We start from the raw sequence: 25,021 nt of genomic DNA on the forward strand, positions 1-25,021 counted from the left end.
AATATCTTCTGCAATTTTGTGTCTATTATCAGCAGTTTTGTGAAAGTAAAAATGGTTTGTGAACCCTTAAAATAGGATAAAATGTAGTTCAGACGCAAAATAATATATCCTGAAGACAATACATGTTAATTTACATTTCTTACATGACTATTCCTTATCTAATATTAAGCATACAACTCAATAAAGTTTGTTGAATAAATGTTGAAGTTTAATTCTTTGTTTTATCATGTATTAAGCATAAACCTTTTTTTTATTAGAATAACTGTAAAGTTAAAACAAAATGCATAATACAATATTAGGCATACACCTTGCTAACTTTTTTTTCAGATTTATACTTTTATACTCTCTCTCTCTCTCTCTCTCTCTCTCTCTCTCTCTCTCTCTCTCTCTCTCTCTCTCTCTCTCTCTCTCTGCTCAGGACCTGGGAACAGCCGGCTGGAAACAGGCACCACCGCTGTCAGGTTCAGAAACATCAGACCACACTTATCTATCCTGACAGATTACTCTCAGTTGAATGGATGCATGTCATAAAGCCCCGCCTCTGATCCTCCTTCTAATTTTTACCCTCAACCTGTCAATCATATGTTTCTCAGTTCCTCATTATCCCAGCTTCACGTATAGAGACAACAGATATGCCATTTGTAAGGTGACTTCCTTGAAGCGTGTAAACACTGTAATGCGATTGACTTTCTTTGTTAGAGTGACCTGAAATCAGGCAAGTCTATCTGTTTGTCCAAATAATGGAAAACAGGTGCATGTTTGCGAGTCATTACTTTTTCCAATTTCATTTAATGCTGCTAGTGGTGCAGAAATGACACACTGCACATTCAATTCAAACATAAAATTTAAATAAATTATAGTTCTAGGACATCAAAAAATGTAAGAAATATGGATAAAACCAGTTTTGACTCAGCAATCCGCACGTGATGTTGAGTTATTTGCGGATTGCTTACACTTATCCGGCGCTCTCTGCCCAGCGTGAGGTTTCTGCGGAGAAGCAGCAGGAGATTGGGTTCCGCGCCGGGCCAACGTCTGCCACTCCGGGCTGGCCGGCTCCACTTCCCTGATCCAAAAAGATTCACCCAAGCAGTGGGTGGTTGGAGTATCATCTCTCCGAACAGCTGAGACCCAAAGAATCGCTGCCACTTTGGGATGGAGTGATGACAGGAGAGAAAGGAGGTGGAGACTGCTGCACAGCGGGGGGGTCGGGGCTAAGCCAGCCCGACGGCTGCCAGTCAAAGAAAGTTAATGACAGTACAATGCTGGCACCGCCCCCTCCTCACGTTTCCTCCCAAACTGCCTGCAAGGCTGCAGAAAGAGGCGTCTGGTCCTGGAAAGAGGGGTGTTGAGAGGAAAAAGGGGGATGTCGGAGTGTGGATTTTGCCTGAGGTGTGTGGACTGGGAATATTTATGATAATCAACACCCGGGTTGGCACCGTTGGGCGGGCGGGAGATTCTCTGTATCCATCCGACATCCCCCACTATCGCATCCTTAATCGAGTCAAGTTACTTATTAAAGCGTATGGGCAACGTGGGGCTAATTTCATTAGCTGCCTGCCGAGGCCCCCGTATCTGATTTGTGCGTGCCTTGAGTGGGGAGGGGTCGGGTTCAGAGATTGAGGAGGAATGGTTATCATCTGTGGACCGTTTGAGGCACAGCAATCAGAGGAGATGGGCCGAAGGAGGGATGACAGGAAAGGAGGGTGTACAGGAAGAAAGCGAGAGGAGGGTTCTCGTGATTAGAACAGACAGATAAATACTTTTAGGGATATATAGCGAAATTAAGGCAAATCTAAGCTTTTGCATTTATGCATGTGGCAAATGCATTTATCCACATATCAGTTCATGCACTTCCTGGAAACTGAACCCATGACCTTGGAGTTGCAAGCACTGTGCTAGATTATCATAAACATTATGCATTATGTATGAAAAATGACAAATGTTAGTTCAAACAGCTTTGCCAGTGGATAATCAAAATGTCTTTTCATTTTTGTTTTTCTTTGAATAGCAATGTGCAATATATAGTAAATAACGATATATGATAATAAGATGGTATATGATTATAGCACCAATCTATTAGGGTTATGGATTGGACTGTACAAATATTTACCTGAAATGCAATGCAAGTTACATTGGATAAAAACATCTGCCATATATTATTCAGACACCAGATATCATTTTTGATATTTTTTTACTAGTGGGTGCAGGAGACTATAGTTAATTTATGCAAGTGAGGATAGCAAAATAAAGTAAACTGTGAAATATTATACCCAAAATTTCTTCATACAGTGGACTACCAGTAAAAATTATAAAAATTTGGGACCAAATATTATTCAGACACTTTGACCTGACCATGTTTTGCTTAAATGTTGTTTCTTTAATTGCTAATCCAAACTTTTTACACCGCAGACTAAACAAAATTAAGCATTGCTTGGTTATTGGTTGACCTAAATTGGTATTATCTATAATTGTGTACTAAAATGTAACAGCTGACAGCTATTCAACTTAATTCATTTGTGAGACAGTCTAACAGAAGGATGGCCAAAACCAGTGAAATATCAACTGATTTCTTGTCATATTTTATTACCATTTTCTAAACTACAGCGAATAAACTGTTATAATGTGAGAAATGTTGAAGGTGTCTGAATACATTTTGGTTTGACTGTATATACATTTAGATATGTAACAAAGAGGTAATTGTATTATCTGCTATCTGTATTACATAAAATCTATCAGCGCTTTCCTCGATTTCCTTTTCCCACTAACACGAAAGCTGCTTGATCTTTACAAAACCTCAATTCCACTATATCGCCCACAACCAGACCTGCACTGTCCCTCCAGTCTATTAGCAAAGGTTCAATACCAGGTCAATCAATGACCCGTCGGAGGTCATTTCCAGCGAATGACCTCCTATCTGCGACTGCATTCGAGAAGCTCCTGCTATCACCTCACCACACCGGCCTCTCCAAGACCCTTCAATGACTGTCCATTCAGAGAGGGGCCAATCTGAAACCCAGCTTACCACACAACACATGCTTTACACCGCAGAGATAAGCATTGTGTTTGGGATTAAAGGCTCGGCTCCAGGAAATCATTATCGGACTTTTCTCATTTCTCCCGTCCGGTTGAGAGAGTCCAAATGCTATTGGGCCGTTCAATGTGATGTTATACAGTACTGAAGCTGAGTTTAAGAACTGAGGCGTTATCCACCCGCTGTGAGAATGAAAGGGTTTTTAAAATCGGAGAATGCAACATGCTGCAAATGTCACTTTGCATAACGTTTGCGATTTGCTTTGCATGCATTCTAAAGCTGAATTATAGAGTGTATACATCTGTTTGGTTGTCTCCAACAAACCCGACATCTACATGCAGAATTATAGGGTCCAAATGTGTTCTTTGTGCACATGCCACTGCCTAAATTACCGATTCTTTAGTTCGGATCTCCAGTTGAATTACATGCTTTCCTGCAGTGCTTGTTCAGTATCATTTCTGTAAGGTTATAAAGAACCAAATCAATATGCATAACGTGTCAGAGAATTTATTTGTGTCTTGGTAGAAAAAAAAAATCTGCTAGGGGATCTCAAAATAAAACGGCAAGGAAAAAAGAATGAGTTTGCAGTTAAGTGTGCAAGTAATGCATCAGACTGGCACATATGGAGCACTTCAACTATGCTCACAGTGGTGCATCGTGGGGGTTATGTTTTGCCTGAGTCTCATTTAGGTCACCTGCGTGTTTAGACGTCACCTGCATGTTTAGACGTCAGCAGGACTGTGTAACCTCTAGATCTACACAAATCTAAATAAATGGGCCTGTATTCACTATGTAAACATGCAGCTAGTGTCTAAATACAATGAAAATGTATGTAGATGAGAATCTGAAAGTGGTCATTTTTCATAGTCTGCTAGAAATGCATAATTCATCCTCTCCACACACACACACACACACACACACACACACACACACACACACACACACACACACACACACACACACACACACACACACACACACACACACACACACACACACACACACACACACACACACACACAAACACACACACAAACACACACACACACACACAGACACACACGGAGCCGAGGGCAAGAGACTATTAATGTTTCTTAAAGATCGAGGGAGTCAAACGCATCGGCTTGTCAATCACACACACACACAAAATACACTCACAAGGTGATCACTCACTGTCATCTGCTTTCATTTCCTGTGCAGGTTAGTAATCTGATATTAAACCATCCTCTCTCTCTCTCTCTCTCTCTCTCTCTCTCTCTCTCTCTCTCTCTCTCTCTCTCACAGGCACACACACACACACACACACACACCAACACACACGTACTGTACACACCAGGATGAAACACTGCTCAACTCAACAACAACAACAAACGCCACAACTGAGCATTAAATAAATGCATTTAAGCCTTGATAACAATGTGGAAGACAAATTAAAGTGATTGATCTGGACAATTTAGCAGTTTTCATTTTAAAAAGCATCTCTAGGACCGCCAGCCGCTTTACAGTATGACATAACGGATGAAATGTGGGTCCCATCCTCTAGGAGCTGAAGGGCTGAATATTAGATACTTAGATCAAGTTAAAGCCATGAAAAATGTGACTGATTATTCTCATAAAGGTTCGGCTGTGTGTTTCAATGCTCCGACATTATAGGAAAACAGACCGAGTTAAAATCATGAGGAAAACTTCCAGTGAAAAAAAAAAAAAAAACAGTGGTAAAAAGCATGAGGAAAACCTTCAATGAAAACCTCCTGAGAGTAACCTCGAAGAAACTTCAAGTCAAAAAATCCTGAAGAAAACAGTGGAAAAACCATGAAGACCCCAGAAAAACCCTGACGGACCTTCATATCGAAATTCACATGCATACCTCAGATACAAACACTCAACCTTATACAGGTTCCAGTGCACACACACAAACATCCGCATGCCTCCAAATAATAGTTTTGCCCTGAACTGTGTAGAGCACAGGAGAGCAGCGAAGAACAGTCTGTAGATAAGACTCTACTTTGCATTTGAATGGAGCTGTTCTGATTTCTATGCACTTGGCCTTTCGCCACATTACTATGTGTGTCTGTGTGTGTTTGTCGGTGTGCGCAACCACCCAGCCATTCCATGTGTCTCTCGTTTTCAAGTTTATGTGTGTGTGTGTGTGTATGCATGTCTATCATTCCATCTGTTTGTCTCGCAGCCTCACTAGTAAGAGTGATTTTTACCAGCCCAAACAGATGAACTAGAGATCCCTGTCAACATAAACTCAAACTCAATATTCACATGTGCATGACAAGACAATTTGCATATAACAAGTGATTAAAAACTATAGTCAGGCCATCCCTGAAGTTTAAAAGGCAAACAATTACATAAAAATCCTTGCTATTTGGAAATAAATGTGTTTAATGTACTAAATACTTTAAACATACTTTAAAGCTCGAAACATGCCATTAAAATAAGCCCTCATGATTATGGCATCACACCCAGCTCATTAACATATGACCGCCCACATATACATCTCAATTAACATACATCATTATTCAGCAACTTGGCCTGCCCTAATAAATTATAATGTGACTTATTTCAGTTTAGTAAGGTTTGCCAGCAACAACAGATGCTAGTTACATGTAAAAATGTCTTAAAGGAACAGTAGGAAAAAAAAAAACTGCTCAATTCTAGGGGTCAGAGAAAAGGTAAAAAAATGACCATAAATAACAAAATCATGATAGTGCAAGAAGCCTTGAAAAACATGGGCCCTGTCCCAAACGTGCACTTAATGTGAACGTACAGTCCCATGGCCTTCATCCGTGAAGTCCATGAGATCATGGGGTGTCCCATTTATCATTTTAGGTCACAGAAGGGGGTTCACAAGCCCTCAACAAACACTCGGACGAGGACCTGAAGGGCTGAAAGTGCCTTTTGGAACAAGTTTATGTAAAAAAAATAACAAGTTATTAGATATAGATTTGAGTGCAAAAGTGCCCATTTCAGCAGCCTTGGTACCGGAAATATATTCCCCTTATTTATTTTAAATTTTTTAAAAAGTATTTGTTAAAGTGTTATAAGCCATGAACCAAATCAACCAGCAATGAGATGAAAGAACTAAAATCCCATTATATAAGTTAATACACAGTAATAAGTTTAAAGTTTCCTGAAAAAAAAATTAATTATATATATATATATATATATATATACATACATATATATAAATTTATTTTTTGGGTAACACTTTATTTTAAAGGTGTCATTGTTACAGTATAATTATATATATATTATATAAATATATATATATATATATATATATATATATATATATATATATATAAGTACTAAGTAATATGAATTAACTACATGTACTTTGTGGTACAACTACCTAACTATAGCGTTAGGGTGGGATTAGGGTTTGGTTGAGAGTTAGTTGCATGTAAATATGCATAATTTACTGTTATTACTATGATAAGTAATAACATATGACATATGAAACAAAGACACTGTTAAATAAAGTGTTACCAATTTTTGTTTCTGGAACCTGACTGTTGCACTCTATAACTTCCCTTGAAGGCAAGTAAACATGCAATTAGCACGAATCCCATATGATAAAGAAATAAACACAAGGGCAGAGGTCTTCCCTACTGACAAATTTTCTCATTGACACCCTCCCTGGGCCGCATCGCAGACTGAGCGGCCAGTGGCCAACTCCAGCTGTTCTTCAGATCACACTCATAAACTCCCAAGCCTTGTGAAGGACCCCACACCGCCTATCAATTTCAAACACCAGCAGGAAGGAGACAAGGGACAGGAGGGGGGCTCAGATTTCATCCTCCCAACATACGCTGTAGTACAGGAAGCTTAAGTTACCCTCCCTCCTCCCCACTCGCAGCTGTCCCGGGGCAGCGGTAGGAACTCGCGCTCCCACCTCACTCCCAGAGTAACAGGAGTCAAACTCAATAACTTCACATATAACACCACACGGTCACAACAGCATCGCACGCACTATTAGTCCAGCACAGGAAGTGAGGCTTGAGTGAGATAAAGAGAGACAACAAAACAAGGATGCGCGATCTAAATGCCCGTTTTGAGACGGCTGATGTCATAGTTGTGGCAGATTCCTTCAAGCGGCCATCTTGATTGAGTTGTGCTGTAGGTGAACAGAGTGCAAGGTTCAAAAACACACCATCCATCAGAGCGACGGGGAGCATTCTGAGATGATGACACTCCACCGAAGCGCCGCTGCGGTTTGTACACTGTGTGTGTGTTCAAGCAAGAGAGTTTGCACCATCAGCACTCGGCACCAGCACTTTTTTTTTCTTCGAGAAAATAACAGATTGTTCGCTTCAACAGAGAGCTGAATCAATTTCCTCTGTCCTCGGTTAAGGGCGGAGCTGAATCTGAGCTTGCGCACACACACACGCACACGCACACATATGATGGATTACAGGCCTTGGTCCTGGGGTCCCAGGAGGCTTTGCTTCAAGGGTTAGGAGTAGACAGTGGTGGTGCATTCGTAGGGTGAGGGGTATCTGCTTTGCGTAGAGAGCCGAACGCTAAGGAATTACGGACATTGTGGGTCCGACAGGTCTTTAGGGGTCATCGGATCCAATCCCAGGCAGAACATTGTTAGGATACAGTAATCTTATGGAAATCAGCCGCATGGTTAGATTATTTCGTTCTACCTGATGAGGAACCACAAAGGTACTTCTAGTAGGTGAGCGCCTGGCTCAACACAGGGACACAAACATATCCTCTGTGGTCTGGGAATCAAAATGCAAGGGTTGAAGTCAATTGTCTGGACTTTGATTGGATTTAAATGACCATCAGGAATGATTCGCCATTGCTTCTGGCTTTTTTGATGGCAGGCAATCATGTAATGGAGTTTTAAGTAGTTTGGGGTCATTGAGACCACACCGAATCAATGTAACACACACACACACACATACACACAGAGATTAGCGGAGGCGCATGGTCAAAAACATGGAAATAGTTAGTAAGAGAATGAGATCACAGATAAATACATTCTCATACCAATAAAATGCAAACTACAGTGCTTGGACTTTGGGAAAACAATATATATATATATATATATATATGTTTTATATATTATGTCTCTGCTGTGTCATTCAGATAGAGGATCTGACTGGATATGGAAACAAAATTAAACAAAGCAGAAACATTTGTTTCCTTAAAAAAAGAAAAAAGGCTAAATCCTTTCTGCTAATCCATGATGACCATCTGATCATAATGGACAGTGTTTTATGTAAATCCGTTTTTTTCTGTACATATCTGAAAGCCACTGAGAGCAACGGTGCAGATTTACGCTAAGAGCTGTCAGGCCTTTTGTTATATGTATATATATATATATATATATATATATATATACTATACATTTAAAAAACATATTATTACTATTTTAAAATTATAATTTTTTTAATTAGTAAACATATTATTACTATTTTAATTAATGTTTTTCTCAGTAGCAGGGGTGTAAAAATGGATTGCAATAAAAAACTAAATAAAACAAAGAAACAATTAATTAACCAATAATAACTACACATTTTTGTGTAATTTTGTGAAGACTCAAATGTCATATTTACATCCTACTGACTAGTTGTGCTTCTCACTTTTGTGAAAACTCAAAACAGGTCAGATAACCGGCCAGTCAGGTCTTGCACATCCTACATAACACTTAAAAAAGCAGTAGCTCGAATCCAGTTCAGGCCATTTGCCAACCCTAGTTTTTTCCCCCATAATTTCTCTACTTTCCTGTCAAAAATGGAGGCAAAATCCCATAAAAATTAAATGTAAAAACTTTATCACTCACAAGGGGACAAGAGTGAGCTAACAAAAGACAGTAAGAGAGAGTGAGAATGAGAAAGGTCAGTGTGTGCACGTGTATGTGTGTGTGTGTGTGTGTGTGTTTCTAGAGTTCCAAGGGACCAATGATTTATCTCCTTTCCAGAGGGCTTCCTCCACATATGCATACAATGAAGAATCATTTAATATCATCTACCCAGCTGACCGATTAGTCTCATGCACGCTAAGATGTGACCATTAGATAAGCCCCAAAATCTGCATGGCTCCATCTCACCGCAGCCGGTGCGTATGTGTGTGTAAAGTAACATGCTGCTGATAAGGAGGTTGGTCTTTATGGTTGTGGGCGCTGACTCCAGCACTGCAGATATACTACGATGACACATTCAATCAGGGATTTTATTTCTTTCTCCTTTATCACAGAATGGAGATCCGTTTTTCCTCCACCTCTCTGCCGGCACCTCACCCTCCCTCCCTCTTATCAGAAAGCAACATTCCCTGTGGGCCCCGGATGCATCCTGACATCAGTCTGCTTTCAACTTAATCACGACCCCTAGAACCTGCAGAATCCGGATCCCAGGATAACGCGAAGAGAGCGAGAACGCGGGTCAGAGGACCCAGACAGACTCTGACATTTACAAACAGGCGATTGAGGACGACTGCATGTGAGTGTGTTTGATTAATTCACTCACACACACTCACTTGTCCCCAAGACGAGATGTTAAATGCCACTCAGACGTGTAGTATGGATGTTAGGGATGGACGCATGATGGAAAACACCATACTATGGCAGAACTGTGTCAACCAGTAGATATTTGAGGATGACGAAAACATGGAGTAATGCAAAAATACAGTGTACAGAAGTATAAAATCCCGCCGGCAGGTTTGCATATATCGGCAACTGTGTGACTGCAAATGTAGCTGCTCCAGTCTAAATGTGACATAAATATTATAAACATAGGTATAAAACAATATTATTAAAATTATTTTTCTACATAATGCAACTATGTTTTGCACTGCTGCCAGACTAATTTTGTATGAATACTCGAAAAAACAAACAAATTAAAAGTAAAATTTAAAAGTAATTAAATTTTTGGAATTCATGGGGAAAAAAATATTATATTGTGATATACACAGATTGGGGACAGTAAGATTTAAAATACAGTCAAAAACAGCCATATTGTAAAATATTATTACAAGTTAAAATAACTGTTATTTATTTGAAAATATTTTAAATTGTAATGTATTCCTTCCTGTGATCAAAGCTGAATTTTCAGCATCATTACTCCAGTCTTTATCGTCACATGATCCCTCAGAAAACATTCCAATTATTATATTCAATGTTGCAAAAAGTGCTGCCTAACATTTTTATGGATATAACTTTTTTTTTTTTACAGGATTCTTTGATCATTAGAAAATTCAACAGAACAGCAATTATTTGGTACAGAAATTTTTGGTAATATTGAAAAAGTCTTAACTGACACTTGTAATCAATCTGACACATCCTTGCTGAGGAAAAGTATTAATTTCTTTCAAAAAATAAAATATAATTACTTACCCCTACTAGCTAAGCATGTCCAATTAAATTCATCATCTTTTATTAAATTTTACTGATGCCGGACACAAAGTCAAACAGCTTGAGACGCAACAGAAAAGCTTAAAACAAGAAAGCGTAATTTTCCCACTAATTACTTCATCTCACCAGTTCCAAATGCTGCCTAGCGCTACTCTTAATTGCCTAAGTGCCATGCTAAAGCGTATCAAAAGAACCTTTTCAAACAGGCCAGCCAATCCCAGGCTGGTGGCCTTTTAACAAACCAGCAATGACATCTGTTTCACCCTCCCTTCATTTACATACTTTTTAAAAGGTTACAAGTGAACGAAACGGCACTTTTTGTCGCTAAGATTCAAAGTACATGCACGCTTTCACACTGTTATTAGCGCAGACCATTAGCAGACACAAACACGCACACATTCACACCTTATACGCTTAATTAATGCCCCCATGTTCAACAAGCTTGTTGCCCTCAGATTTATAACACACACACCTCTCTACCTGAGAAGAGATACAGGGGGCTAATTAACATTTTCCACAATGATTGTGTGCCCCAGGTGTGACTTGTCACATAGCGCCTGTACACAAGCTACGGCCAGAGATTTCACCACTTTGGCAAATTTATTCAAAGCAGGGCTTGCCTCAGTCTGACATAGTCTTCACAATGATTTATGAACCTGCTCATTGACCCAGTTTATTCCGCAAAAGGAAAGAGAAAGACCAGGAGAGAGAGACAGAAAGAGAGAGTGGGAGAGAGAAATAAAGACACAGAGAAAGAAAAAATAGCAACAAAAGAACAAAATATCTTTCCCAGAAGCAAGGAGTGCCACAGGGTGCGGCTTAGACCGAAATGTAGCCATGATATACAACATTGAGAGACAGGGTATATAAAAGATTTTCAAACAAAAAAGTCAGCTAAATTAAGCTAAATTTAAGACAATAGCAGAATTTCTATTCAGTTCCTATCCTTCCTATATTTTATCCGCTAAAGGTTGCCCAGATGGTAAACCGTTTTCATAAGCTTAGCAAAGTTTGTCAGTGGATGCTTAGCAGGCTAATATTTCTCACAACCCCTTGTGCTCTTATTTGACTTGTTCAGTTTTAGAAAAAGTAATACTTTGATGCCGATTTTGCCATAGAAGTTCTAAATGTGTGTCCGTTTATGGTAAAAAGCCCCAATTTAGACAATTATATGCCAGTCATGCAGCATGTTGATTTCTCTAGAAAGTGTAAACACTGTGATGCTAATAAAATATATATACTTCAAGTATGAATGCATCACCAGTGAAGTATATGCATTTACAGTAGATGTCTGCGAATTGGGATTCGGCCAATCGCTCCGTGTGCCCTGTCAGCACCTTTTCCACTCTCTTCTTCTGCTCTAATTAAGAACTTATAAATGACAGGAACAGGATTAATTTATGTTGAGGTAAGCGTAAAGACTTGTTCGGTACCTTTAAATGGAGAAATTGATCATTTGAAGAGGCGAACGCACTAAATCCTACATAAATAAATTCATGGCAAACAAAGAATTGTACTGAATTGGATAAGCGCCTTGCATCATCAGACAATTCTAATTGCGACCAAACCAACCCTTTTACACCTTCACTTTAAACTCTCTAGGACACAATCATCCGTAACAAGATCTGTGTAACTTCTTTGTTGCATTACTAATGGTCAATTGTTAAAGACTAGCGTTTGAGATAATCCTGCTTCAACGGACACCTCCTTGCAATCTGCCTCATTATTAATAATGCAGCAAGCTCCTTTCACAGGCCTCACTCTGCTTCCTGCAACCCAGCTTGGGGTCTCTCTGATCGGGCGGCTCCAGTGGTCCACGGCGAACGCCTGTCTGCAATCTGTTTCAACAGAGCCATTCACTCAGCCTGCGGGGGTGCAGACTGACCCCGTATGAGGAGAAGAGAGGGGCAGAACCATATATCGCAACAGGAGACGACTTCTGACGCGGAGATGAAAAAGTCCTGGGCTTGTAACCAGGGTCGGAACCCCTAAAACGAACGTCGCAAAATAGTCTGGAAGACTGGCCACATTTTTCAGTTTGTCACTGAAGGCCAGCTGTTTGTTTTGGAGGTACGTATGTGGGTCTGGGAGTATTTCATATAGATCAGATATACACAGCTGGCTATAAAATCAACATTTACTTCTTGAGAAAACAGCACCTCTTCAGAATATTTCTACGATGTGACAGATGAAACATATTTTGCTTGGAACGATACATGAGCTGTATTGGTTTAGATTGGCTTCACTTCTGTGATCACTCACGAGTAAAGAGAAGTTTTATGAGTGGAAATTGTGTAACGTAACACAGCTGAGGGGTTTTGTTAAAGTACAGTTCTTGGTCATTCCTGCTGTAGGTTTAGTATCTGCTGCCCCGCTAACCTTACGACTCTTCACCTCTCACCTGAAAGTCGTAAAACATCCTACAGCTTATTTAAACTCTTTCAGTCAACTATGGCTGTGTCTGAAACCTGAAAAATACTGCCTTTGCTGGATGTATATGGAGGAGAACAAAAATAGAGTCTGATGTGTAAATTTCAATACTCAATACTCAATAACTCAATACTTTTCTACCAAGACATAAGTATTGTCGTCACCATATACTTGCTTGGTTGTCTTAATATTGTTTTGGATCATTCGAATGGACAAAAATATAACTTACCAAAATAGTGCTCTTTAAGATTAGGTTTCAGACAACCTCTGACATAGTGCCATGGTGGAAATGTAGAGAGCTAGTGAGAACAGAGAGGGGGAAGTGAGAGAGATACAAGAGCTAGCGGAGGGAAAAAAGGAATAATCCGGGACTTCATCAATTTTTCATGAATTTTCATTTAGGCAAGGAGACCCCTCTTAGTGCAATCGATAGATCAAGCTGCTGTCACACAGTTAGCACCTGGGGGCCGCCACCGCCACCTCGGAAGAGCTGAGAGGATCAGAGAAAACACACACCCCCTGCCAGCTACACGAGTGAAAACACACACAAACTGCCTTTATGCACTTCTATATATACACCTTATAACCCACAACACAGTTATGTATCATCAATTACAGGTCCAAAATAGAAAATTTATTCAAAAATGTTACTGAAAAGCTTCCCGCAATTGCTAGCTCCAAAGTTACCCTTAGCAAAAAACTAAATGCAAACACCATCACCGCATTTCTACCCTTTAACCCAAATCATCATCCTGTATCATCAATTACAGGTTAAAAATAGAAAATGCAGCAGCATTCAAAATTTACTGACTCTCCAAAACCTTCCCACAATCCCTTAATCTAGAGTTACCCTTTCCAAAAGCTCAACACACACACACACACACACATACACACACACACACACACACACACACACACACACACATGCACACACACACACACACACACACACACACACACACACACACACACACACACACACACACACACACACACACACACACACACACACACACACACACACACACACACACACACACACACACACACACACACTCTCATTACAGCATGGGGTCTTGGCAGTAGAGCACAGAGCCAATTTAGTTATCCATTCATTCAATATTTATCATCATATCGTTATTTCATGATGGATCGCTCCTATTTTCATAACAATGCATAAGAGAGGCCGCAGTATTGATCAGCTCAGAGTTGAAACAGACTTTAAGATAGCAGATCACTTAGACTGCAGGTCTAGACTACAAACCCAGCGAAGCAAAACCAATACTCCTTAATCTCTAATGACTTTTGCCTTGGTATTGGCTAAGCTACCGTAGTTTACTTTTATGTAACACTAAACGAAATGAGGGCCTGAAAGCAACTTTAGTTGCTCCGAATGTATTCACTAATCGTAAAGATTAAAAAAACTCCCAAGACAATAGACGCAAGATTAGCAAAGCAAAAGAGTAATTTAGCAAAAAAAAAGGCCTATCATTAAAAAAGCAAACTCGTTGTCTAATAGAAAGCAAAGGAGGACAGGTTGGGTGTCACTCATAATGCTCTTTGATTAGCTTGGGGATTTGACCCCAGGGAATGTGCTCACTCGGAAAATGCAAGTCAACACAACAGAGACCCATCTTGAAAGCCCAAACCATCTACAGGTTGTCAATAAACCCCCCTTTCAGATTCTGCCTTCCTTCCCTCCCTCCCTTCTGCACCTAGCATGCTCTTTAATCTGAGTCTTTGGCTCTGTCATTCCTTGTCATTTCCATTTCTCAGTCAGAAGGAAAAACTGCAAGCTTGGCAGGTTGTGCTGAAACAGATTGAAAAAAATCTAAGATTTTCTAAAACATATGGAGAGCTAAACTACAGAGCTAACTGCAAAATATGTTCCATCTCTTGTTTAGGAACTAGGGAAATCAGGCTCTTTCCAAAATCCTTAAGATGCAATACCAACTCCACCAATATCAAGTTCTATAATATAAAAGCTGCTAAAAGGAGGCTAAAGAAGAATTGTGTACTTCTTAAGTAAGTGTAGTTTAGTCCACAGGGGGGAAAAATAGTTCCCCAACACTGCTTGTTAGTGATACTCAAGACAATAATTGAAGAAATCAGATACTTACATGCTACTTCCAGTGAAGCATTTCGACTGACTGCTTCCCCCAAGTAGTTACGGGCCACACAAACATACGCCCCCTCGTCAGGTTTGCTGCGACGGCCGTGTACGATACGCAGGAAGAAGAGCGAGCCACTGGGCAGGAGCATGCGGTGAGATCGAGGGTCATCTTTGTCAGTTTCAACTCGTTCTCCATCCTTGTACCACTCCACGGTGGGGGTGGGTCGCCCCTCCGCCTTGCAGTTTAGGGTGGCTGGCTCGCCCTTGGATACGATCAGATCAGAGGGGTGTTCTACGATCCGAGGTGGAGAATCTTCCTGCCGCAGACGGGATCCTGGAAAAATGGAGAAAGTGGAAGACTTGTCAGGACCAACTTCACATTTATGTGTAAGACAAAAGAGCATCTATGAGAAAATGTCTTACAGGCTTTTCACAGAAAACAAACATTTGATCTCAATCATGGAAAGACTGAAACAAACCAATCAGCATTAGGCTTGGGCAGGGGTGTCCAATCCTGCTCTCAATATTGGGTGTCCAATATTGAGAGCCAATATCCTACAGAGTTCAGCTCCAAATTACCCCAGTAGACCTGTCTGGAAGTTTCTAGTCATCCCGAAGACCTTGATTATCTGGGTCCAAGTGTGTTTAATTAAGGCTGGAGCTGAATTGTGGCCCACCAAGAGCAGAACTGTTCACACCTGGTCTTGGCAATCACCATCTAGCAATTTGAATTTATTTTTTTTTGAAGTTTAATCCAGAAAAAGTAAGGTTTGAGTTGGGCAAATCTTAATAAATGCTCCCTTATTTTTTTTAAATTTCCACTGCCAATTGTTCACTAAGCATAAAAAGCAATATTTTAGAACCGAGAAAAGCCACATCAGAAACATAACACAGCTCTCTGATCCAGCACACTAATTTAGGGTGCCACATAGTGAGCTGGCAAGCCATTGGGGACTTGCCCTCTGTGACAGAGAGGTTCAGGGGTTTAGACTCACACTGTGTTAAAATGCTAATCCCCTGAACGTTCCCCTGCATGGCCCTGCATTTGGTATGGATAATGCTAGCAGGCCACGCTAGGAGTCTGGCCCTTATGATAATAGATTTCGGAAAGAGCAGTGTGAGCCTTAACCCTAGAGATAAGGAGCCAGAGGCCACCCTGAATTTACATCACTAAGGCACGGGCCACTGTGGGACAAAAGCGGTCCCTGATCCACCCAAAACCTGGCCAAAAAAGAGAAGCTAAGCTAGAGCCGCTGGCGCTGCCATCAGATGAATGCTGTAAGCTTTACACGCTTCAATAGCACATGGCTAGCGTGGAAACACCCTTGAGATTGTAAATGCAGATTTTCTACTTCTTTCAGGGATTTGAATCGCTTAACACTAGGAGTGACTTTCCAAACCTCCAAAAGGGGGAAGGGGATATGATTTTAGCATCTGATTGTTCAATATGAAAGCTATCTTTGTGGAGGCTACATCATGTGTGCTGCATACGGATAAGAAATATGACTAAACGTCTCTTTCACATCTGAAAAGGAACATTTACAGTTAGGATCGAGGTAATGGTACAGTTAATGTTTAGAATCTATAATAGCTCAATTTATATAGAAAAGGCCAGCACATGGTATAAAGACAAATGTGCATTTTGTGAAAAAAATAACTTCCTTGAATATACAGTAGGTTTCATTGAAAAGCAGGAACATAATGTGAAAGATTATCGTGAAGAACATTAAGCTAGCTATAGCTATATCTACAAATAAAGCACAATCTAAATTAATAAATCCCATTTTAAAAGGAGTAACTACTTGTTCATTAGACTTTTCTAGGCACTGTTAGCGGTTAAACCTCCCGAGAGAGTAGCATGCTAGCAGGATCAGCACACAGCACTGTGCAGCTTTGTTTGTTTAGCTCTGCTAAAACAGCTGTTCGCTAGCCGTTTGCTAAACATAAACCATTGCAGAGCGCAGGACGGACCTCCTACACTATGAGAGACCCAGCGGCAGCAGAGTTGAAGGTGGTCGTGTCCTCTCTTGGGATGGCAGGTGTGCAGTGCGGATGTACAAGAGTTCATTACGGTGCTAAACTCTTCCGGTTGCTGATATGGAACTGCGGTACAACAGAGCATTTGCTTAGGTGTTTAGGATCACTGCGAAATGTGCGTTGGTTGTTCTTACCAGTGGGACCAAGAAAGAGCATATCAGAGAATCAAGCTAGTTTGTTAATGCGCAAATGTGTTTTGCTGAGTCTGGCATATGTTGGTAGTGTTCTCTAAAGGTCTGTTCTCTCCCGCAGTGCAATACGGACTCTATTAAAGGGAGCGATGTCTCCCACTTCACCTAATTTGTGCTAATTCCTGCCATTTCCCTCTCATTGATTAGTGATCATTCCGGCTGTCTGCTGTCTAAGTGGGGCCACACGCAAGACCCAGAGCAGACTGGGGGTCACTCAAGGGACTAGCTACTGACAGGCCAAGATCTTATCCTGTACCCTCCAGGTTTCATGTTTACGTTGTGCTGCATACTATGAAACTGAGCTCTGCTAAAGTTTGCAGATACACAGTTTTTGCTCTCTCTCACCGTCTCTCGTGTTTCTCCTTCTCCCTCCCTCTTGGCAATCTGCATCCCTCAAAACCAGGGGTGTCAAACTCATTTAAGGGCACTTACATGTACCACAGCCTGATACACCCTTGGTGTACCCTTGCAGAGAACATGCTCTTCTGGATCTAATAAAAGTCCAGCATCAATTTATACACACCAGTTTTTAATAAATTAACATAAATGTTAATATCCTGCTTTCACCAATCTGAAACAAGTTAATTTTTGATGTTGTAAGTGACTTAATGAATGAACCAGCAATTAACATTATGACATTGATAAATGGGGTGGGTTGAGATAAGAGGATGATGGGTCGCCAAGAACACACATACGCACACACATATTAACTGATATCTCAATGAAGCATCTGTTTAGCTTCTAATCGACAGCCACTGGCAGAGACTTTTACATGATGGAGGTGAATATGCTTGCACTTGCCATGCGATTCGATTTTTATTAGTATAATTTCTTTTAATCCAATTTGTATTCCAATCTGCAACCTCTAATCGTCTGAACCTCGAGGCACCATCTGCTTGCTGTATTTTTTTTCTTTCGCCTTTTTATCCAGGGAGAAATTTTGCTCAGCAGATGCTTCTAAAATTGTGAAGAGAGTAACAGAAGGAAATATGAAAACAGATAAAGGATAAAGCGATAAAAGGGAATATTATTCTCTTCATAGCATACAGTAAATGGAACCAATTTTTTGACTAGTTGTTGGGCAGTCATTTACTAAAAGTAGCAATTGTTCAGCCATAGAAATATTGCTTCAACTATTATTACAGTACGTTACAGTTTTAAGTAGCCCAATGTACAACAGGCAAACCTTGCTGCTTTCCACTCTTCAAATTGTAAAAGCTGTTTTTACACTGACCACAATAACAGGGTCAATCATACAGGCTGGCAACCCTCCTCTCTCTCTCTCTCACACACACACACACACACACACACACACTCCATTACCCCAGACACACTTGTGGATGTAGCACATGAAAATGAAAAAGTAATTTTTCTATATTTTCTCCCATCAGAAGACTAAGCCACTGGCAAAGTCAATTTATTTCCTTCCCACTCTCTGTCTCTTTGTTTCCCTCTCTCTCTCTCTTCCTGCTGCCCTCTCTTAATGCGATCATTGCTTGTTGTACAATCAAGTGCTCTTGGCCGCCTGGGAGAGTGCTCTTTACTATGTCTCTGAGCGCACACCATTCAAAGAACCATTTCCTCTTCGATTGGACCCCCCAGCCAGCCCACACACACACACACAAGGGCATATATGCATACACATTTGTACTGGGGAATACATGCATGATGCATGAAAAACTGTCTCAAAGTGTCAGTATTCCAAGAGAGTTTGATTTATGCATTCATACTCATTCATGACATGACATGCAAAGCACTGGTGCAATTTATATGCATACACTTTTTCAGATGGTATATTTTAGAGAGAGAGAGAGAGAGAGAGAGAGAGAGAGAGAGAGAGAGAGAGAGAGAGAGAGAGAGAGAGAGAGAGAGAGAGAGAGAGAGAGAGAGAGAGAGAGAGAGAGAGAGAAATGTTCTGTAAGTTAACATTATTTAATGGAGTGCCCTTTAACACTGGAATGCTGGGAAACTACTGTTAGATCATGATTAGTTAATCCATGTTAATGTTAAAAAATGTAACCTTATTGTAGTTAATAAATTAGTTAATAAACTCTTGTTAATAAAGTTAAAGAGTTAATAAAAAGTCTTGCTTTCCATTTTCCATTCCATAAAAAATAAATAAAAAATAAATAAATAAAAGAAATAAAAATAAAATAAAAGAAATAAAAATAAGGTAATCTGAGAAGAAAATCTGCATGAGATATAAATACTTGTGATTAAAGATCAAAACCTATAAAATCCTCATCTACCTCCACCTCATCTAAGGTAACTACAGCCTGCCTTCCTCTCCTCCACCTCTCCATATGCAGCCTCCAGAATCAGTCGAGGAGGAGGACATGATTTCTATAGATGAGAGAGCCTAGAGGGGGTGAACTGTCATGTTAGTCATTGTTTACAGGCTGGTTAAGAACAATAGCTCTCTTGCAGAACCTCCCTCTGCTTTACTGCATGGGGAGAGGACTAATTTCATCCTTGAACATATTGTGCCACCATTTACTGGATGTTAGAGGACAAAAATAAGTGTTCTTCTTTCTTTGAAAGCCTGCTACTTGACCATCTACATCCCAGAAAATCATCTCTATTCTCCTTAACAACAGGAAACATAGCATCTCCTGCCCCACTTTTTAATCTTAAAGGGATAGTTCACCCAAAAATGAAAATTCTGTCAGTAATTACTCACCCTCTTGTTGTTCCAACCCCGTAAGACCTTCGTTCATCTTCGGAACACGAATTAAGATATTTTTAAAATATGTTAAAATAAAATAACAAAATAACGACTTTATATCATCTATTCATCTCCTTGTCTGTGGGCCTCGAGTCAGTTCACTAGTGTGATTGCGCAGAGCTACGTCACACGCATCACACACATGACCAGCGTCAGCCAATAGTGAGCCTACGTGTGACGTAGCTCTACGCTATCAAACTACGTTAACTGACTCGAGGCCAACAGAGAAGGAAATGAATAGTCAAAATAAAGTCGTTATTTTTGTTTGTTTTTGCGCACAAAATTCTCGTCGCTTGATAAACCTAAGATTGAGCCACTGTAGTCACTTGGACTATTTTAACGATGCCTTTAATATCATTTTGGGGCCGGCAAGCTTCAATCCCTTAGAAGCCTATGGAGGAGTGATCCAGCTCTCAGATTTAATCAAAAATATCTTAATTTGTGTTCTGAAGATGAACGAAGGTCTTACGGGGTTGGAACAACATGAGGGTGAGTAAATACTGACAGAATTTTCATTTTTGGGTGAACTATCCCTTTAAGCGGTTTCACTAAGACACCAATGATAACAAATGGAGAATATCACAACTCTCTTGAGTTTCAAAAAATATCTCAAACTGTGCTCAAATTTGCCAAATATTGTATTAAAAAGATCACATGAATATTTATTATCCAATTCTTCTAAAATCAAATTATGTAAGCTTCTCACAAAAAATTTACAGTATAGGTCTCTATTTTTATTTCCCCCAAAGAGGTTTTAGGAGAAACATGTTGATACTTCAAAGAAAAAACTGAGAAACATAGAAAAATAACCAGTGAGCAATAATATTGTTATCTGGGCACAGATGACTTGCGTATGCCACCTCTGCCACTTTTATAAAGCTCTACCATGCATTACTGTGCAAAGCAGCAGGCTGTGGAGCTTTGATGATCTTCCTCGTAATTATTTTTATTGGTTCCCCTGAGATTCATCAGCCTACCGTCCAAATCAATAGCCAGAGCTGGTGCCCACCCACTGCAGCAAGGCCAGAAAGCCCCCCAGAGGACGCATCACTTATAGTGTGTGTGTGTGGAGCTGTGATCAGAGGTTACCACGGGCAACCTCCCTAAGGTGTTCTAATTACACCGTTCCACTGGCAATAAATAAAAGCCGAGGAAAGAGGTCACCGTTTGACGAATGGATATCTCAGGATTTTGATGCAGATTAACATTAATTGAATTAGTATGCGCCTGAAGGAATGTCACCGTAGATAATCATGTATGTCACTGAGCATTCATACGAGAAAACACTTTTCTTGTTTTTATATTTATGATATTTTAAGTAGCAGGGGAAAAAAAGTTAAGATTGAAAGAATGGGGTCAGGCAAAATGGCAGCAACTGGATTTAAATCTGTATCCATAACAGTAAAAACATTATTTGATAATTAACATTAACTATCTATCTATCTATCTATCTATCTATCTATCTATCTATCTATCTATCTATCTATCTATCTATCTATCTATCTATCTATCTATCGTATATTACTCTATCTATCTATCTATGTATCTATCTATGTATCTATCTATCTATGTATCTATGTATCTATCTATCTATGTATCTATCTATCTATCTATCTATCTATCTATCTATCTATCTATCTATCTATCTATCTATCTATCTATCAATCTATCTATATATCTATTTTAATTCTAAATCTTTACATTTAAATCTGAATTACAATGTTTTTCTTTTTTTTCTTTTTGCATCCTCAACACAACCCTGGTTAAATAAATAAATAAATACAAAAATATTTTTTCGAAATAAAACACAACCATATTCTCAATCTGTACTAATCATATGACAGAACTCGATTTTGTCACAAGAGGAAACCAAATCAAATGTGTTGATCAGAAAACTGCAAATACACAAAAAAAAAAAAAAAAAACAGAAAAAGAAAAGAAAAGTTGATATGTTTTGAGTTTTACGGAGTCCCTTTAACAGTAAAACAGGCTATATTTCAATTCCAAGCACTGGAAGCACTCTCTCTCTCTCTCTCTCTCTCTCTCTCTCTCTCTCTCTCTCTCTCTCTCTCTCTCTCTCTCTCTCTCTCTCTCTCTCTCACACTCGGAGATGAACATCTTCACTCAGGCTAGTCTGACAGCGACTCATTCGTCATGTCATCAGCGGAAAATATAAAAATGTCTGTGGGGAAACAGGGATGATGTTACCGAATGCTTTCAGACAGACACACATCGCTCCGAATACACACTGCACAACCTTGCACGGACAGGCACGCCCTTGAAGATTCATCACGTCGCCACCATGTCACCCTACACACACACAACGCCTGCCCTCCGGCGTCCCACAGAGGTCTGGAAGCTCAATAACTTTGACTGGCAATTCTTGAAAACGTATCTCATATGAAACTGCATAACATATGGAAAACCAACACGAGAGCCTGATAATTCCAGGAAGTCAAAATTCCTCTTCAAAAAAGAAACGCTTCCAGATATTGGCTTCCTCTGTATCTCATTCTCTTTTACACACTCTTCCCCTGCAGTGAGTTATTGACTTTGTATCAGTGTACGCTTCCCGAGTCTGCTCCTGCAGTGAGGTATAAATAGACACAACTGGAGGAATGAGAATTTAATAATCAAAGATAATAGCTTTGTACATATTTATACTTCAGCGGTTTCTACTTCCTGTCAAGCTGTCTCCTTCATTACCAAATCTTTCCCCACACTTCCATGTTCTCCTCACAGTATACAAGTTCTCTTTCCCTCCATCTCCGTCTGTCGCTTTCTATCAGCAGTCGTCCCTCTATCGCTCTCTCCCATCAGGAAATGACCTGTCAGGGCCTTGAGAGAAAAAAGGGAAGGAGTGGAAGACAGAATTCCACGTATAGAGGAGGGCAGCAACCCTCATCAACACGTTCACCAGCACCTCAACCCGTCCTTTTTATCCTTTCACTCCCTCCATTCACATCAAGTCTCTCGTTTTCTCTCAAGCTGATGAATGGATGAAAGGAATCTAAGGTCTGGCCCTCCTGGAAGGCTGAGTGTGATGTTTTCAAGGCAGTAAGCCTATACTGTTTGGACATTTACATATGAAGAAAATGCATATGCAAACACACACACACACACACACACACACACACACACACACACACACACACACACACACACACACACACACACACATACACACACACTTTGCAGTGTCTATTGTATTCGGTGCAATTTTCACATGTAACTATTGGGATGCTAAAACTTCTAGGTTTAGGTCTTCTAGGCAACTTTAGCATGTTGCTATGCTGTTGCTAAGGTGTTCTAAACACTTTCTGGCAACTAAAAAGTACTACACATCTCAATGAACCACACAAAATGTCAACAATGAGCAGTAGATTAATGCTTAGGTTTAGAGATTTGAACAAAGCCACGGCTTGCCAATTAGCCTTAGCAAACACCATAAATTGCTTGAGATATGATATGTGTGCAGATGATTCTCTACTAATAGCCAAACAAGTTTTTTTCTTTGCTTCCTGTGCTGGTCGAAAAGCCCTTGTTAGCGTGCACTTTCTGCACATATTTATTCAACATCTATTTAACATGCTAGGGTTGTCTTGTAAAATAATGTGGGTCAGGTCAGCATGGACACTTTGAAATCGGCTCCCGCAGGTGTGAGTTTGTTTGACTTTGTGAAAATGTTGTGGTACCGGGTCTTTTATAACCGCATGTGTGTGCTAACATCAGAGCTATGTAGAGCTTTGTGTGTGTGCATATGAATCCACACCCTAATGAACGCGCACACACACAGGTGTTCTGCCGCATGCCTCGCTCATTCGCTGCGTCCTGGTGACGGCTGATCTTTGAACGCCTCTGAAAAGGCTTTGTGGAGAGACATAAAAAAGCGCTATGATTGTCTCCTGACATAAAGTAATGTCTTTACCCTCCAACCTCACAGTTCATGAACTACAGTCAACAGAGTGAAAAATAAATAAACCCTATATGCCTTTGAAGAGAATGAAAGAAAGAAACTCCTTTAAGTGGTCACATTAGTCAGTAGAGTTGAGAGAAGGCAGTTTTATTGCAGAAGATGTGGGCGGCCGCTGCTAAACACATGGGCATGTCAGTGACTTGGCTCAGTCTTTGCCCGAGTGAGTGTTCGAAGGTCCCAAAGTCCCAGCTGAATTGAGGTATAGACTGCAGGTAAAGTGAAAGATACAGTACAGTGTGCCTGGAATGCAAGTTAATGAACAGCTTGAGCCCTGGAATCAGCCCGAGTATGTCTTAGTAAGCCAAAGCAGGTCCGGTGAGATTTATAAGTCTCATTTCATATACGGCTTAATGTGAACATCCCAGAGGGTACATAGCTTTTAAATTTAAATCAGATGAAGGTCTGTAGGGGTGTGCTCAACATGATAAGAACTTTATATGTATGGTAAATGCAATACCTTTTAGACTGAAACCATGAGTAAACAAGTGTACTGTACAATCAGTGATTATAAGGTATATGCATGCTAAAAATTTTAATATTGTATACAAAGAAGCAAATAGGTAATTCTCATGATTTTTCCATGTAGATTTGACTGACGACTCAGTGTTGTCAGCCAGGCCGGATTCATGACGGATGCGCTCCCTTATCAAATTCACCTCAGCTATGTATATGAAAGGTCAGGTAACCAACACAACTCATGCCTGAACCTCACGTGGACTTTGGCCCAGAAAACTAAACATGGATTTCAAAAGTTGTTTGCTGACAGAACGCATATTTATGCAGCTGTGCTGAAGAGTCACTAATATCATTACATGGGGAACTTTTCCACAAATGACACTGAAACGATTCAAATCCAAATTTCGCTAAGCTCTCAGATGAAATCTTGATTCACGATTCACATTTAATCAGATATAATATAGAATATGCTTGTTTGGCGTACTGTCCGAAGGGGAGGGCTCGGAGATCGTAATTTGTCCCGAAACCAGAGTATAACCCCCATCATATGTAGACCTACAAGCATCATATGTAGACCTACTATCCTGAAGGCAAAATGGAGTGTATCGAGAAGTAACTGAATCGGATTGAAATGAAAAACAAAATACAGAATCAAAACCCAATTTCATCCACAAATTTGACCTGGAATCT

General features: G+C 40.1%; 1 protein-coding gene across 26 annotated transcripts in view; it reads right to left on the minus strand.

Moving 5' to 3' along the window:
- The window catches only part of robo2 (roundabout, axon guidance receptor, homolog 2 (Drosophila)), a 516,011-nt gene that overhangs the window by 170,210 nt on the left and 320,780 nt on the right, over positions 1-25,021 (minus strand). For all 26 annotated transcript variants that reach the window (XM_077207775.1, XM_077207769.1, XM_077207773.1 and 23 more), the window contains one exon: positions 14,954-15,280. In XM_077207775.1, coding sequence (XP_077063890.1) covers positions 14,954-15,280 — 327 coding nt within the window. The remainder of the gene's footprint in view (positions 1-14,953; positions 15,281-25,021) is intronic.

Source organism: Siphateles boraxobius, unplaced genomic scaffold (assembly GCF_051911475.1).
Source record: "Siphateles boraxobius isolate OS27281-9 unplaced genomic scaffold, OSU_SipBor_1 6, whole genome shotgun sequence".
Taxonomy (NCBI): domain Eukaryota; kingdom Metazoa; phylum Chordata; class Actinopteri; order Cypriniformes; family Leuciscidae; genus Siphateles; species Siphateles boraxobius.